This window comes from Rhipicephalus microplus, chromosome 2 (assembly GCF_043290135.1).
Source record: "Rhipicephalus microplus isolate Deutch F79 chromosome 2, USDA_Rmic, whole genome shotgun sequence".
Lineage (NCBI taxonomy): Eukaryota > Metazoa > Arthropoda > Arachnida > Ixodida > Ixodidae > Rhipicephalus > Rhipicephalus microplus.
The window spans coordinates 293,925,888-293,939,099 of NC_134701.1; the positions used below are offsets into that span (position 1 = coordinate 293,925,888).

Genomic DNA, 13,212 nt, shown 5'->3' on the forward strand with positions numbered 1-13,212 from the left:
CAGGCATGTTGTTTAAGCAGTAGTGAAAAGATGGGGAAAGCAAGCGGGAAACAGCGCAAACAAACTTGTGGATTATTCCACATGATCATATATACCAGGTGTCCCGTCTGTGATAAAAATTTTGAGAAAAATCATATTCTCTAGGACGTTAGCATTCAAAAGCTTGTATTGCGGAAATTCCGGTGTTGGTGTCATTTGTTGTGAGCGAAAAATCATCTTGTGCGTGAGTGATAAATCGAGAAAGATGCAGATAAAGTTAATGATAATAATAATTCCGGGTCTGAGTGAGGATAACTCGGGTCGTTTGTGTGGCAAGCAAATGTTCTACCACACAGCCACCCGCCTGCATGGGAATACAGTGTAAACAACTTTACTTGGAAATGCAGTGAAAGTAACTACAATTGAACACGATTATCTCGAACCCACATATATTGAATTTTCGGGTATATCGAACTCATAAGTTATCCCCTTGAAATTCCTTTGTAAATGTATTGCAGTTTGCACGTTTATATCGAACGGTATTTTTACCCGCCTTCAGATATATTGAACGCCGCGCAAGCTGGAAGGTGCACTTCGGCGCTCGCCGCGCCCTGCGATCTCCCCGGCAGCGCGGCTCCGCACGCGAGTTGGAAGGCGCTTTGACAATTAGCACTCGCTCACCCAGCGACCTCCGCCCGGCACCACACCTCCGTCAAAACCCGAAACTTTGAAAAACATGTGCAAATGGCATTATTTTATGGTTCAACGTAAGTGAAGGCAACTTGAAATAGTGGTTACCAAAATTAGACTTGTTAGGTGTTAACCTATAAAATATGTGACGTTTTAAAATTTACTTAGAACATATGAACTGTTAAGCTTTTAAACTTAACTAAAGATGAATGGATGTGAGGGTAATGTGTTCATTTAACATTGAGGTGAGGCTTCGCAACCATGGGAATTTTTTTCTGGATAGATGTAATCTAGCTATAGCACTCCTGCACTGTAGCGAAACCACCTTTACAGGGGTTCCATGCAGACTAATATGTATACATTTACGTTAATTTAGAATACTTTCAAACATCCAATAATTGAAACTTCAATCAGGGGGAATTAGAATATTGTAATATTCATTTTGATATTGAAGTGTGCTAATATTTGCATAAGCCTATTCGTCTAAGATTGCATATTTTATTGCATAACCAAACATGGTGTCAGTGGCATGGTAGCTTACAAGGGAAACATATTACAAGTTCGGCTATGAAAGCAACCAAGCCGATGGTGTACACTATTGTGGAACTAGCTAGACAGGAATAAATGCCTACTGTTGTAGCTTAGCAGGCAGAATATTGTGCTACTAAGCCCAGGACCACAGGTTTGGTTTCATGCCGCAGCAGCCACATTGCAATGGGAGCAATACACAAGAACACTCATGTATTTGGGTGCGCATTAAAGAACACCAGGTGGTTGAAATAAATTTGGAGTTTCTCGCTTATGCTTTGCCTCGAAGTATATTAGGATTATGGTTTATAAAACTAAAGGTACCTGGTTCGATCCCGGGTTTCGGCACCATGTGTGGTACCTCAAGGTCTGCCGGCTGCCAGGCTGTGGTGCAGGACAAGAGATGGCACATCCAAAAGGAACGCTGTTTAATGGAAGGATGAAAGAAAAAGAACAGATAACTTCGTGCCCTAAAACGAGTGGCAGCTCGTGAGAAGCAATGAACGACGGCTGTTAGGCTGATAAAAAGGAAGCTTCCACGATTCCTGCAATTAAGACTCGGACAAACATCTCCAAAAGAATGACAGATGAAAGCACTGATCGATGTCCTCTTTTGTTGTTCTTTCACCCTTTCACATCCAGTGCGGTTTGTTCCCATCTTAATCATGCTCCAACCAGCAGGTGCCCTTCTGCTGTCCATCTCGCAATTATTATTATCATAGAAGGTGAGACTGGAAAGAAGACACCCACCCGATTGTAGCATGAAGCCACGAGAAAATCTATACGCATTTCTCAAAAATAAAGCCTCTTAGTTGCTGAAAAATTCGTCCTGGTTTGGGGTACAAACCCGGGAGCAACGCCTATCCAGGGCGGTCGCTCTGCCAATTGAGCTAACCAGGAAGCTAGCAATTGACAGCCCGAAGGCGAATTCATCGACAGCTCGAAGCACATGGACACAAGTATTGCAAAGCAGTTCTGCGGAAACCCGCAAGGTGGCGGAATACTTGTCTTTGCAATACTTGTGTCCATGTGCTTCAATATGTTGATGAATTTGCTCTCGCGCTGTAATTTACTAGCTTCCTGGTATCTCAATTGGCAGAGTGACCGGCCTGGATAGGCGTTAATCCCGAGTTCGCACCCCGGACCAAAACGAATTTTTCGAAAACTGCAGACTTTCTTTCTGAGAAATCTGTATGAATTTTCTTGTGGCTTCCTGCTACAATCGGGTGGTTGTCTTTTTACCCTTCTGCCACCTTGAGGGTCTCTGCAGAACTCATTTGCAAGGTGGGACTGTTGCATGTGAGTGTTAGGCAGTTCTAAATCACTTGTAAAAGTCGTATATATGCTATGACAAATGAGCTGTTAAGGCTAGCATGTTGGCATACTTCCCGTAGCGCAAAAATACGTGACAAAGGACAAGGGATGAAAATTCTGTGCAATATATTTTTGTGCTACGGGATCAGTTATATATTACCAACTCGCCCAACTTCATAATCTTGGCATACTTGTCTTAGCAACCACTGCATGTAACACCTCGGTGGTGCAGCCCATTCCCAGGGTGAGCTTGGACCCAGCACGGAGGCCCAAGGAGGGCCTGGTGCGCACAGGACACCAGCTGGGGTCTGGCCATTCATCTCTGGCAGCTGCTGCATCCCAAGAGAAGGACATCAATCTGGTGCCAGCCGAGTACTCAAGCGAAGATTTCGGTGCCAAGATCCTTTCAGAAAAGGTTCTTACTTCTTTTTTCAGCTGGGCCATTTCGGAAAGAGGCTTAACTTGTCAGCATTAGTGTATGTGGCAAAGTGAGAACAATAGACAGTTCTAACCACACACATAGAAATGTTCAAGTAAACATCATCTCTTCTTGCATAGCGCCATGCTGATGTTTTCAGTCACATTTACCGTCACCAGCAAAGTTCATCATTTGAATCTCATTATTCTGCTGAATCTTCAGAACAAATTTGAACATTGAACATCATTTATATATGGAGGAAAAAAGATGCATAATTTCCCTGTGGGAGGCAAGGACTATAGGCTAAAGAGCCTGACGAGGTCTCGACCTCCTGATAACTAATACAGTCTACATCTGTAACATAATAGTCAAACATAATTAGTGTGTACGCGCTTTAGGAGAACTAACGGTTAAAACCCAGTTACGATGAATTTTCAATAGTCTCATAAACATTAATGCATTGGCAGACTGCTTAAGCCATAATGTTCTGCTTATCCCTACCGATTAGTGCATACTAACTACATACCTCGATAACATTTTGTGCCAGAAAATTTTACTGTGCGGCTGAACTTGCAGATGCCACAATGTGCCATGAACGGTTTGTCATGTTAAGTGCGGAGATCAGGCGATCAGTTATTCTGACTTCCGTGTGATAGCGACGATGACTTTGCAGGTAATCATAGGGAAAAAGCAAAGGCAAGGTGGCAACTACAAAGAAACGCGCAGGTATGGCTTATGATCGAAAAGCTTCATCACAGTAAGCATTTTCGGCTATCCGCTCGGGCACAAGAGTCACATAGCGCCACTTTAACCATATTGAACGCTTTTAGTAGACAACTACCTGAACACGCTAGGCCCTCAATTGCTTCCACTTGGTTGTGCGGGACCGTTTTCAAGCGTGCAGCCCTTTACAGAAACGCAAGCAGCTCGCTGTCACGGAGTTTCGTGTTGCAGGTCACGGACATCGAAATACTTTCCAGTATTGACACTAACAAGCGCACGGTATAGTAATTGTAGCGCTGTTGTAACCATACTACACCTTTTTATTCAGCGAGAGCCCGAATGCGCCTCCTTCTGCTGCCAGGACTTCTAGAGCATCATGAAAAGTGCATTGCTTGCGGAAAGCTCATTGCTGTCGCATTAATCCAAAAGTTTACTCGCTGCACCTGTGCATGGCCTGAAGCAAAGTGGGCGTACTCTAGAGCAAGTGGATCGATAGTCACTGTGTGCGCCGGGTAGGAGAAGCGATGCACATCATGCAGTAAACTATTTGGCGCTCTGCTACCTTACCGTGTTGAAAAAAAAAAAACTGCATCAGTTCTCGCTTAGGAGCAGACTGCAAAACAACTGTAGCTCAGACCTTGCAGTAGTTTCGAAATGCTCCTTGGCTTCGCCACCGCGTGCTAGAGGATCGTTTTGCAAAAGTGACAGAATCTTTTCTGCTTTTTGGCCAAAAGGAAGAAATGGCTTTGCAGTGGGCACTTTAGGCAATATTTCAGGTGGCAAGGAATTTATTCTTTTGTTGGTGATGATGGCGCATGTCAGAAGATGCGAATTTGTTGCTGGTTAATGTGTAGTACGTTTAGTGTCTAGTTATGCCGTCATACCGGGCAGGTACATATTAACGAGGTTTCACTGTATATAGATTTACACATCAGTAGCATACACATATACACAGTGGTGACATACTTTACACATATTTTATACATTTCACTACTATAAAATAGTATTCTGAGAACTGTGGTTATATGGGTTTGTTAGCAGGCATTGTACATGCCTTTTTCAACATCACAGCAACTAGACAGTGTGAGAAGACCGCACAACACAGGCATTGACATATGGATGCATACTACCTGAAGGCGTCCCGTATGCCATAAAGTGACCCTCGCTATGCATGACAAAGAGGGAATTTTAAGGACTAGTTTTCTTTTTTTTTTTTTAAGTGACGTTTAATAAAGAACTAACAGACTATAAGGCCAAAGAAAGTATGGATGTTGTTATTTCTACTAACCGGGATATGGTTATGCAAAGTGTATATTCAGTTAATGGTGATTCAGTTGACACTGCACACAGTGCACAGGATCGCAAGACAACAAAAAGCTCCGACTCAGCCCCACAACGTCGTCTTCAATCATTTGGTGTCATTTAGGCGCCCATGCCAAAGGTACCTTTCTATACCCGTGACATTACCTCGGCCGGCACAGCACCGTCGCGGTGTTTGTTATGGTTAGAAACTCATGTCACTTTTGTGGGGCTCCGGGTGAGAAATAATGCACAGTGTCAGTTCTGGATGTAACGGTCGATTTCATAGTTGGGGAAATTTCATAGGGGGACAGCTGTCACCTGATCGAGAACTCGCTAGGGCCCAACATATGATAATAAAAGTTTCTCGGAGAGGTTTACACAATGGGATAAGAGCCTCAGTAGCATAAGAGAGCCTGAAGGAAAAACTGCATCTCTATGTTGACAGTCATAGAGCGACTTTTGTCCAGTCTGGGACGATGAGAACTGAGTGCGGGCTACTGTACGTGCAATGAGAGCACGGGTGATGGTATCTTGAGCGTATGGAGTGGTGGATGGAACGTAAGTGGTTGGAACGTCTAGTGGCTAAGGTACTCGGCTGCTGATCCGCAGGTCGCTGGATCAAATCCCGGCTGCGGCGGCTGCATTTCCGATGGAGGCAGAATGTTGTAGTCCCGTGTGCTCAGATTTGGGTGCACATTAAAAAACCCCAGGTGTTGAAATTTCTGGAGCCCTCCCCTACGGCGTCTCTCATAATCATATAGTGGTTTTGGGATGTTAATCCGCACATATAAATCAATCAGTGCCATGGCTTCTTGCATTGGTTCAATGCTCCATTTGAGCAGGGGTTAAACTGAGCCTACACAGGTGGTGACGTGGAAGCGGAAATCATGGATGCAAAAGAATGTTTTTAGTCTTCATCCCAGAAAAAAAATGTTCTTTTTGAGGAGATTCGTGAGGTCCCTAACGATTTCCACGAAGTGGATGACAAAACAGCGGAAAATATGAGCAGACCCTCAGAAAGCTGTACACGTGGGACTGGGGCAGTACGGACATTGTCAGGGTCTGGTTAATACCAGCAGCGTCAACAAGGGTGGCCAAGTAATCTGACGGCGTCCAAAAATGCACTTCCACTCGTTAAGCTGGAGGCCACCACAAAAAAAATCAATAATGGCCGACAGGCATGGAAGATGGCTTTCAAAGGTAGGTGAGAAAACAATCACATTGTCCAAATAGCATAGACACGTACAGTGCAGTCCACTTATAACGATACCACATATAACGATATATCGGTTATAACGATGGGTCGACTTAGCAGTCTCATTTTATGCATTGGGGCTATGGGGAAAAAAACCATATATAACGATATGTTATCCACCGCATATCGGATACAACGATGAAAAGTTTGCCGTGGACGGCATGTTTCATTCAGAATAATCGTAACATTTAGATTGATAAATTCCTCTGAAACGAACTATGCCGAGACAAGACGAAAAGTTAGCGTAGGCGAGTACGTATTTGCCGCCACTGCAGCACAGCGCCGGCAGCGCGTCCCGGCCGTTCAGAAAGCCGAGGAGAGCATCGCGAGTTGGCGCGACGCGCTACAGATGGCGCCAGCTGTGTCACGTTTTGCGCCTCGCCGCGCGTCGACCGCGGAGAGGCTGAGAGAATTTAAAAAAAAAAAATGCGAAAAGCAAAGCGTCGCGCTATGCGGCTCCCCGCCTTCTACAACGGCAAGCCGGCAAGCTACTCGTAGCTTGCCGAACGAAAGCGATAAGAGAGAGAAAATAAAAAAAGCGAAAAGCAAAGCGGCGCGGCGGCATCGGGGCGGGGCCTCGTTGGCATTCCGGCTGTGTACCTCTGGCTGTGCTTTCTTCCTCCCACTGCTCCCACCCCGCCGTCGGTCAGTCTCTCTTCCTCAGCGAACCCGTGATGCGTTCTTCGGAGTAAGAAATAAAGTCGTGTTTTTGACATCCTACTATCTACAATATTTATTAATTGGTGAAAATAGCGAAATGAAGCCTGGAGCTACAAAAGGTACGTCCGGCGACGATTTTTTGGCGGCAGTCCAGATATAACGATCACCGGTTATAACGATCATATTTTTAGGTTTTCTCGATATCGTTATAAGTGGACTGCACTGTATACCATTTAAAACGGCGGAGGAGAAAGTATATCATGCATTCAAAAGTTGCAAGTGCATCGTGCAACCAAAAAGGCGGGAATTTAAATTAATAAATGCTGTCAGGTGTGATGAATATTTCCTTTTTGCAGTCGCAGTCATAGACAAAAATTTGCTAGTATCGAGATGAGAGGTCAACCGAAGAGAAATACACTGCACCATGGAGGCAGTTGATGACATTAATACGAGGTAGAGGATAGACATCCTTCTTGGTGATTTGATTGAGGTAGCGATAGTCGACAAAAAACCTCCAGCAGTTGTCCTTCGTTTTAACAAGCACGACAGGTGATGCCCAAATACTTGAGAAAGTCTTTAGGATGTTTTTGTTTAGCATTTTCTCTACCTCCTCCTATATAGTTTGGCACTCTAAGTGAGACACATGGTAAGGCCGCTTAGGAAAAGGACTGGGGTCGTCAATGTATGGTAGGATACAACTCTTGAGCAGCCCAGGAGACACTCGTTCAAGCAATATAGCCATATGGAGAGGTTACACTTTTACAACCTGGAGTGCATTAGGCTCATTCAAAAAAGAGTGCGCCCAGAACTGCGAAAATGAAAGAAAGCAGAGGCATCAAGATTTCTGTTAGGAAATTATATCTGGTGGGGGACGTCTTAGGGGTGTCATAATTGGCAAGCACCAAAACTATTATCGTTTGGCCATTAAAAAAGATACAGCCAGATTTAAAGAACATGCGAAAAGCTGTTCGGCCAGATATTTTCACATGGCATCAAAGGATACCAATTCATTCTACGGCCTGTGCCAGAAGGACGCTGAAACTTGGTGTAAATTCAATGAAGCCCAGTTGAATGGCGAACCATTTGTTCATTCATAAAGAACACCTTTCAGCATCTGGTATTGAGGCTGTTGAGCCAAGTTATCCGTAATGAGCTCATCAAATATTTCTTGCTAAATGCCTCTGTAGGAAACCTCAAAACCCTAACGAGTCTTTGAATTGTCACGTGGGTGCTCGCTTCGAAAAACGTTTTCCTCAGACAACAAACACTGAAAATATGCACTCTTGATGCTGTGCTCACTTTTAATAATGGCAATATAGCCCATGTCAATGTGCTGAAATCCTTTGGAATTTCACCAGAGCACTGCACAGTGCAGGGCCTACGCATTCTTGAAATGCATCGACAGTACTTTACTGATAGGGCTCCACAGCAGGTGACGAAGAAGGCTCCCCCAGGCAAGACGTTTCCACACAAAAAGATGAATTTATATCGGTGATGAGTATCTGGATGGTGCCTATTGAACAGGCCCGTTGATTTGCTGTTATGTCGTTATACTTATGAAATAATGCTTATTCTAAACTTTAGGTGCAATTATCTCAAAACATGCTTTTTTTGTACTTATGTTCCTTTATCTCAGCAGCCAAATAATCTAGAGTCATAAATTTGAGCCAGCATTTAAATAACATAATAGGCAATATGCCAAAGCAGAATTATTATTGTGTGAGGAAGTGTTTTTCTTCAACACGACATCTAATACCTATTGCCTAGTGTTAATTAGTTATCCAAAGTAAAAAAAAATAGCAAAAATATAATGTTACAATTTCCAGCACTAAATTTTTGTCATTAAAAAGAAGGGCTTACGATCATAATTATAGTAAAATAATTACTCAAACTGTTATAGTTAAGGAGAAAAAGATGCATGAACCTTACCCAAAATATATGGCGGGTATAGGGCTTACCCTGTTCCCTTAAAGGAGCCCTGAAACACTTTTTTGAGTAACCATAGGATTAATTCACTGCGAAAGCGTATTAACTTGCAAATTAAATGCCGCAAAAATTTTAAGAATTCGTCCAGTGCGAGCGTACTCTCTGCAATCGCATTCTGTCTTCTCTCGTCCCGGCGAAGGCCCTGGAAGCTAAGCAGGGAGGGGCAAACAAAAAAACGTCATGCGCTCCTCATGACCTTGAGCACTTTTTTCTTTTTTTTTATTTGAATATGCAACTTTTTCAGTGCGATCGTGCGCGCACACGTGGACAAGGGACAACTTCTTGTGGCGATCTCTGTAACAACCAAGTGCACCATGTTCAAATCAGCCAATGGCTGATAGATGAGTAATCTACGAGTGATTTTTAACCGTTTTCCGTCATTTGTCAAAGGAAGAGAAAGCAATTTTTAGCTGACTTTGATAATTTATTGTGAATTCGAGGCTGCGTGCTATGCTATAACATTCGTCTTGCGTGTTCTCGGGAGCTTATACTACCAATCGGCAGCATTTTCTGGCCGTGCTCTAAAAGTATTGCAGGGCCTTTTTAAGCTGGTCGAGTTAATGCTACAACGCGAATTCAGGAAAACGGGGCAGCTCAGACTCTGCCTCACTACAACATTGTCGTTTTCATCCATTTGGTGTCGTTTTGGCGCCTGTGCCAGAGGTCCTTTTTTTGCTTGTGACAGTATAAATGTGAAGAAAGAAAACTGGACAAAAAAATGACTTGCCACTGGCAGAGACCAAGCATGCGGTTATTGATCCACTGTCAACTCGTACAAAAGATTACATGCTTCATGATGCTAGCAGGCCAAAAAAGCGTTCTACACTCAATGTCATGCGTACTGACCGCACTAATAACGCTCACAGCTGTAGATGCACATATGAGCACCATAAAGTGGACGGGGGATAATCGCCACTGTAGCTAAGTTAGTAGAGTATCACATTTCATTCGAATGTCACAGCTTTCGTCCATGTCTTTGGCAAATCTACTTTTTGCCTACTTTTTTTTATTTTAATGTCGCAGTTGCCACATATAACAACTCTCATACATAACAACTTACATGCTTCGTGATGCTAGCAGCCCAAATAAGCTTTGTACATTCAACGTCATGGCTACTAAAGGCGCTAATAACACTCGCAGCTGTAGATGCACCTATAAGCAACATAAAGTGGATGGGGGATAATCATCACTGTAGCTAAGTTAGTAGAGTGTCAGACATTTCATTCAAATGTCACAGCTTTGGTCCATGTCTTCGGCAAATCTACTTTTCGGCCACTTTTTTTTAAAATTTTATATTGCAGTTGCCACATATAACAACTCTCATCCCCGCAGGGGCGCCTGTGAAAGCAGGCGTTTGGTGTGTAGCGACACCACGGACCAGAGCTAACGGGCGGGTTTGGGCTCCCTCCCACGCCTAGCCATGCGTGGCTTTGCCATGTCCGGGGAAAAGGGGATCCTGGGGGTTGAGCTGACACTGGGTGATTGGACCTTTAAAGCCCCCCCGGCAGAGGCAACACACCCCTTTGGCCCCGGCTTCACGTAGATGGCACCCCCGTATTGACCCGCCTGGGGGGAATTGGCAGTCGCCTTTTCCTGTCTCCCCCTCACATCTTCGTCTTTTCTCTTACTTTAAATCTTTCCTGTCCTCTACTCTCTTTCATTGACTTCCATGTTTCCTGTCGGCAAGGGTTAACCCTGTGTGGCTATCCTACCTTGGATACAGCATATTCGGTTATAGTGGTGGTGTACAGCTGGCGTCTGCAGGGCCTGTGCTTTCAGACCCTGCAATCTTAGGCCCAGGATATGAAGCATTGAGAATAGCAAGTGGTGACCTCCTGTTAGAGCTCCGCGACCAGAAACAATATGAAAAACTGTCTAATCTAGTGAAATTTGGAGATACCAAATTAATAGTAACCCCACACCGAACCATGAACACCACCCGTGGCGTTGTTTCAGATGATGACCTGTTAAGGCTGACGGAGGCTGAACTCCTGGAGGGTTTCAGTGAACAGAATGTCATCAACGTGAAACGAATTAGGATGAGGCGTGATGGCATAGAAGTCCAGACTAAGCACCTGATACTTTCAATTCAAGTGTACTGCCAAACTCCGTTGAGGCTGGGTACATCAGGCTTCGAGTGAGGCCATATATACCAAACCATTTCCGAAGTTTCAAATGCCAGCGGTTTGGCCACAGTTCACAGAACTGCCGAGGCCGCCTAACTTGCGCCAAATGCAGTGCTGAAGAACACACATCTGAAGCCTGTGAAAACTCTCTTCACTGTGCGAACTGTAATGGGGAGCATGCTGCATACTCACGGTCATGCCCATGCTGGAAAAAAGAAAAGGAAATTGTCACAATTAAAGTAAAACAAAACATTTCCTTTAAGGAGGCACGAAGGCAGGTGTCCTACCTACCAAAAACCAGCTTTGCCGAAGTGGCACGTCAGGGGGCAGCGCCACGACGGCCTCCGGTGGCTGTCTGGCACACGCGTAGTGAGCCGGCGGTGACACCATCCGTCCCCTCGGCGGTTGCGGCCAGTGCTGCTTCGCCATCCAAGAAGGACCCACCAACCTCCGGGCTGGGGGCCGCGAAGGCCTCGTCTTTTGAGGTGAGGCCCTCAAAACAAATGCAGCGCTCGCAAGAGCACATGTCCAGTGCCTCGCAAGAGGCAATGGACACAACACCGAGCGTGAGGGCGCAGCAAGCGCCTAAGGATCGGCGCGACTCAGTCGACCGATCCAAAAAAGAAAAATCTTGTGTCACGGCCCCTGGAAAGGGTCCATGAGCTAATTTTCCATTTTTGAGCACACAGCACAAAACACATCTAAAATGGACACACAGATTTTACAGTGGAATGTGAGAGGGCTTCTCCATAACCTTGATGATATTAGAGAACTCCTTAATAAACATACTCCAAAGGTGCTGTGTGTTCAGGAAACACATCTCAAGTCCACACAAACAAACTTTCTAAAGCAATATGCCATCTTCCGCAAAGACCGTGACGACGCTGCCGCCTCGTCGGGCGGTGTCGCTGTAGTAGTTGATAAAAATGTTGCCTGTAAGCAATTAAACCTCCAAACTTCTCTTGAGGCAGTTGCTGTCCGAGCAGTGCTGTTCGGGAAGCAACTAACACTATTTACATTCCTCCGTGCTATCAACTTTTGAAGACACAACTTCAAAGCTTCATTGATGAACTTCCTCCGCCATATGTAGTCGTTGGTGATATAAATGCACATTATCCCCTATGGGGGGACTCCCGTTTGGATGCACGAGGACGCCTAATAGAACACTTTTTGTTTTCGTCAGGTGCATGTTTACTTAACAAAAAAGAATCAACATATTATAGCACTACGCACAACACATACTCTTCTATAGACCTGAGTATTGTCTCGAGTACACTAATTTCATATCTGAAGTGGTCTGTTCTCAAGAACCCCTTTGGGAGTGACCACTTCTCGATAATGTTGAAGCTAACTAAAGAAACATGCTCGCCTAACTTTCCTCGTTGGAACACCAAGTCAGCCAACTGGGAACTGTTCCGAGAAAACACATTTTTAGATGGAGATGACATTGTGCTGATTTTAATATAGACGATGCTGTGGCATACCTAACAAGTTTTATTATTGACGCTGCAGTCAAATATATTAAGCAAACTAACGGAATGACTAATAAGCGTCGCATTCCATAGTGGAACGACGATTGTTGGAAAGCACGCAGTAGTCAAAATAAAGCTTGGAGATTACTTTGAAAATACCCAACGGCTGAAAACCTCGTCAATTTCAAACAGGTGAAGTCACAAGCCAGAAGAACGCGTCATCTTGCAAAGAAAGAAAGTTGCAATAGGTATAGCTCTGGTATTTATTCTTATATTGACGAAACAAAGGTTCGGAATAGGGTAAACAAGTTAATGGGTTGGGAGTCGCACCCCCTACCCTTGGTAAATAGCCGAGGTGAGAGCCTGGAGGAGCAGGCGGACTGCCTAGGCGAACACTTTTAATATGTCTCAAGTGCATCAAACTACACAGAAACGGTCTTAAAATTCAAAGAACGTGAAGAATGCAGCCCTTTAAATGTAAACGTTCATCCAGTGAGACTTACAACTGCCCATTTACATTAGCTGAACTTAAGGCATCTCTTGCATGCTGCAACAACTCGGCGCCAGGTGTCAATCGTATAACGTAAAAAATGGTCAAGTACCTTCACCCCGAAGCACTAAAAACACTCTTAACCCTCTTCAATATCATGTGGGCAGCTGGGTATATTCCATTGTCATGAAAAGAAGCTATAGTCATCCCGGTACCTAAACAAGGCAAAGACCCGTCCTTGGCCGCCAGCTACAGGCCAAAAGCGCTAA

The 13,212-nt window shown here is 44.5% G+C and overlaps 1 protein-coding gene across 2 annotated transcripts in view; it reads left to right on the forward strand.

The window, feature by feature from the left end:
* The window catches only part of LOC119178225 (coronin-7), a 231,415-nt gene that overhangs the window by 108,300 nt on the left and 109,903 nt on the right, over positions 1-13,212 (forward strand). For both annotated transcript variants that reach the window (XM_075882279.1, XM_037429422.2), the window contains exon 14: positions 2,744-2,926. In XM_075882279.1, coding sequence (XP_075738394.1) covers positions 2,744-2,926 — 183 coding nt within the window. The remainder of the gene's footprint in view (positions 1-2,743; positions 2,927-13,212) is intronic.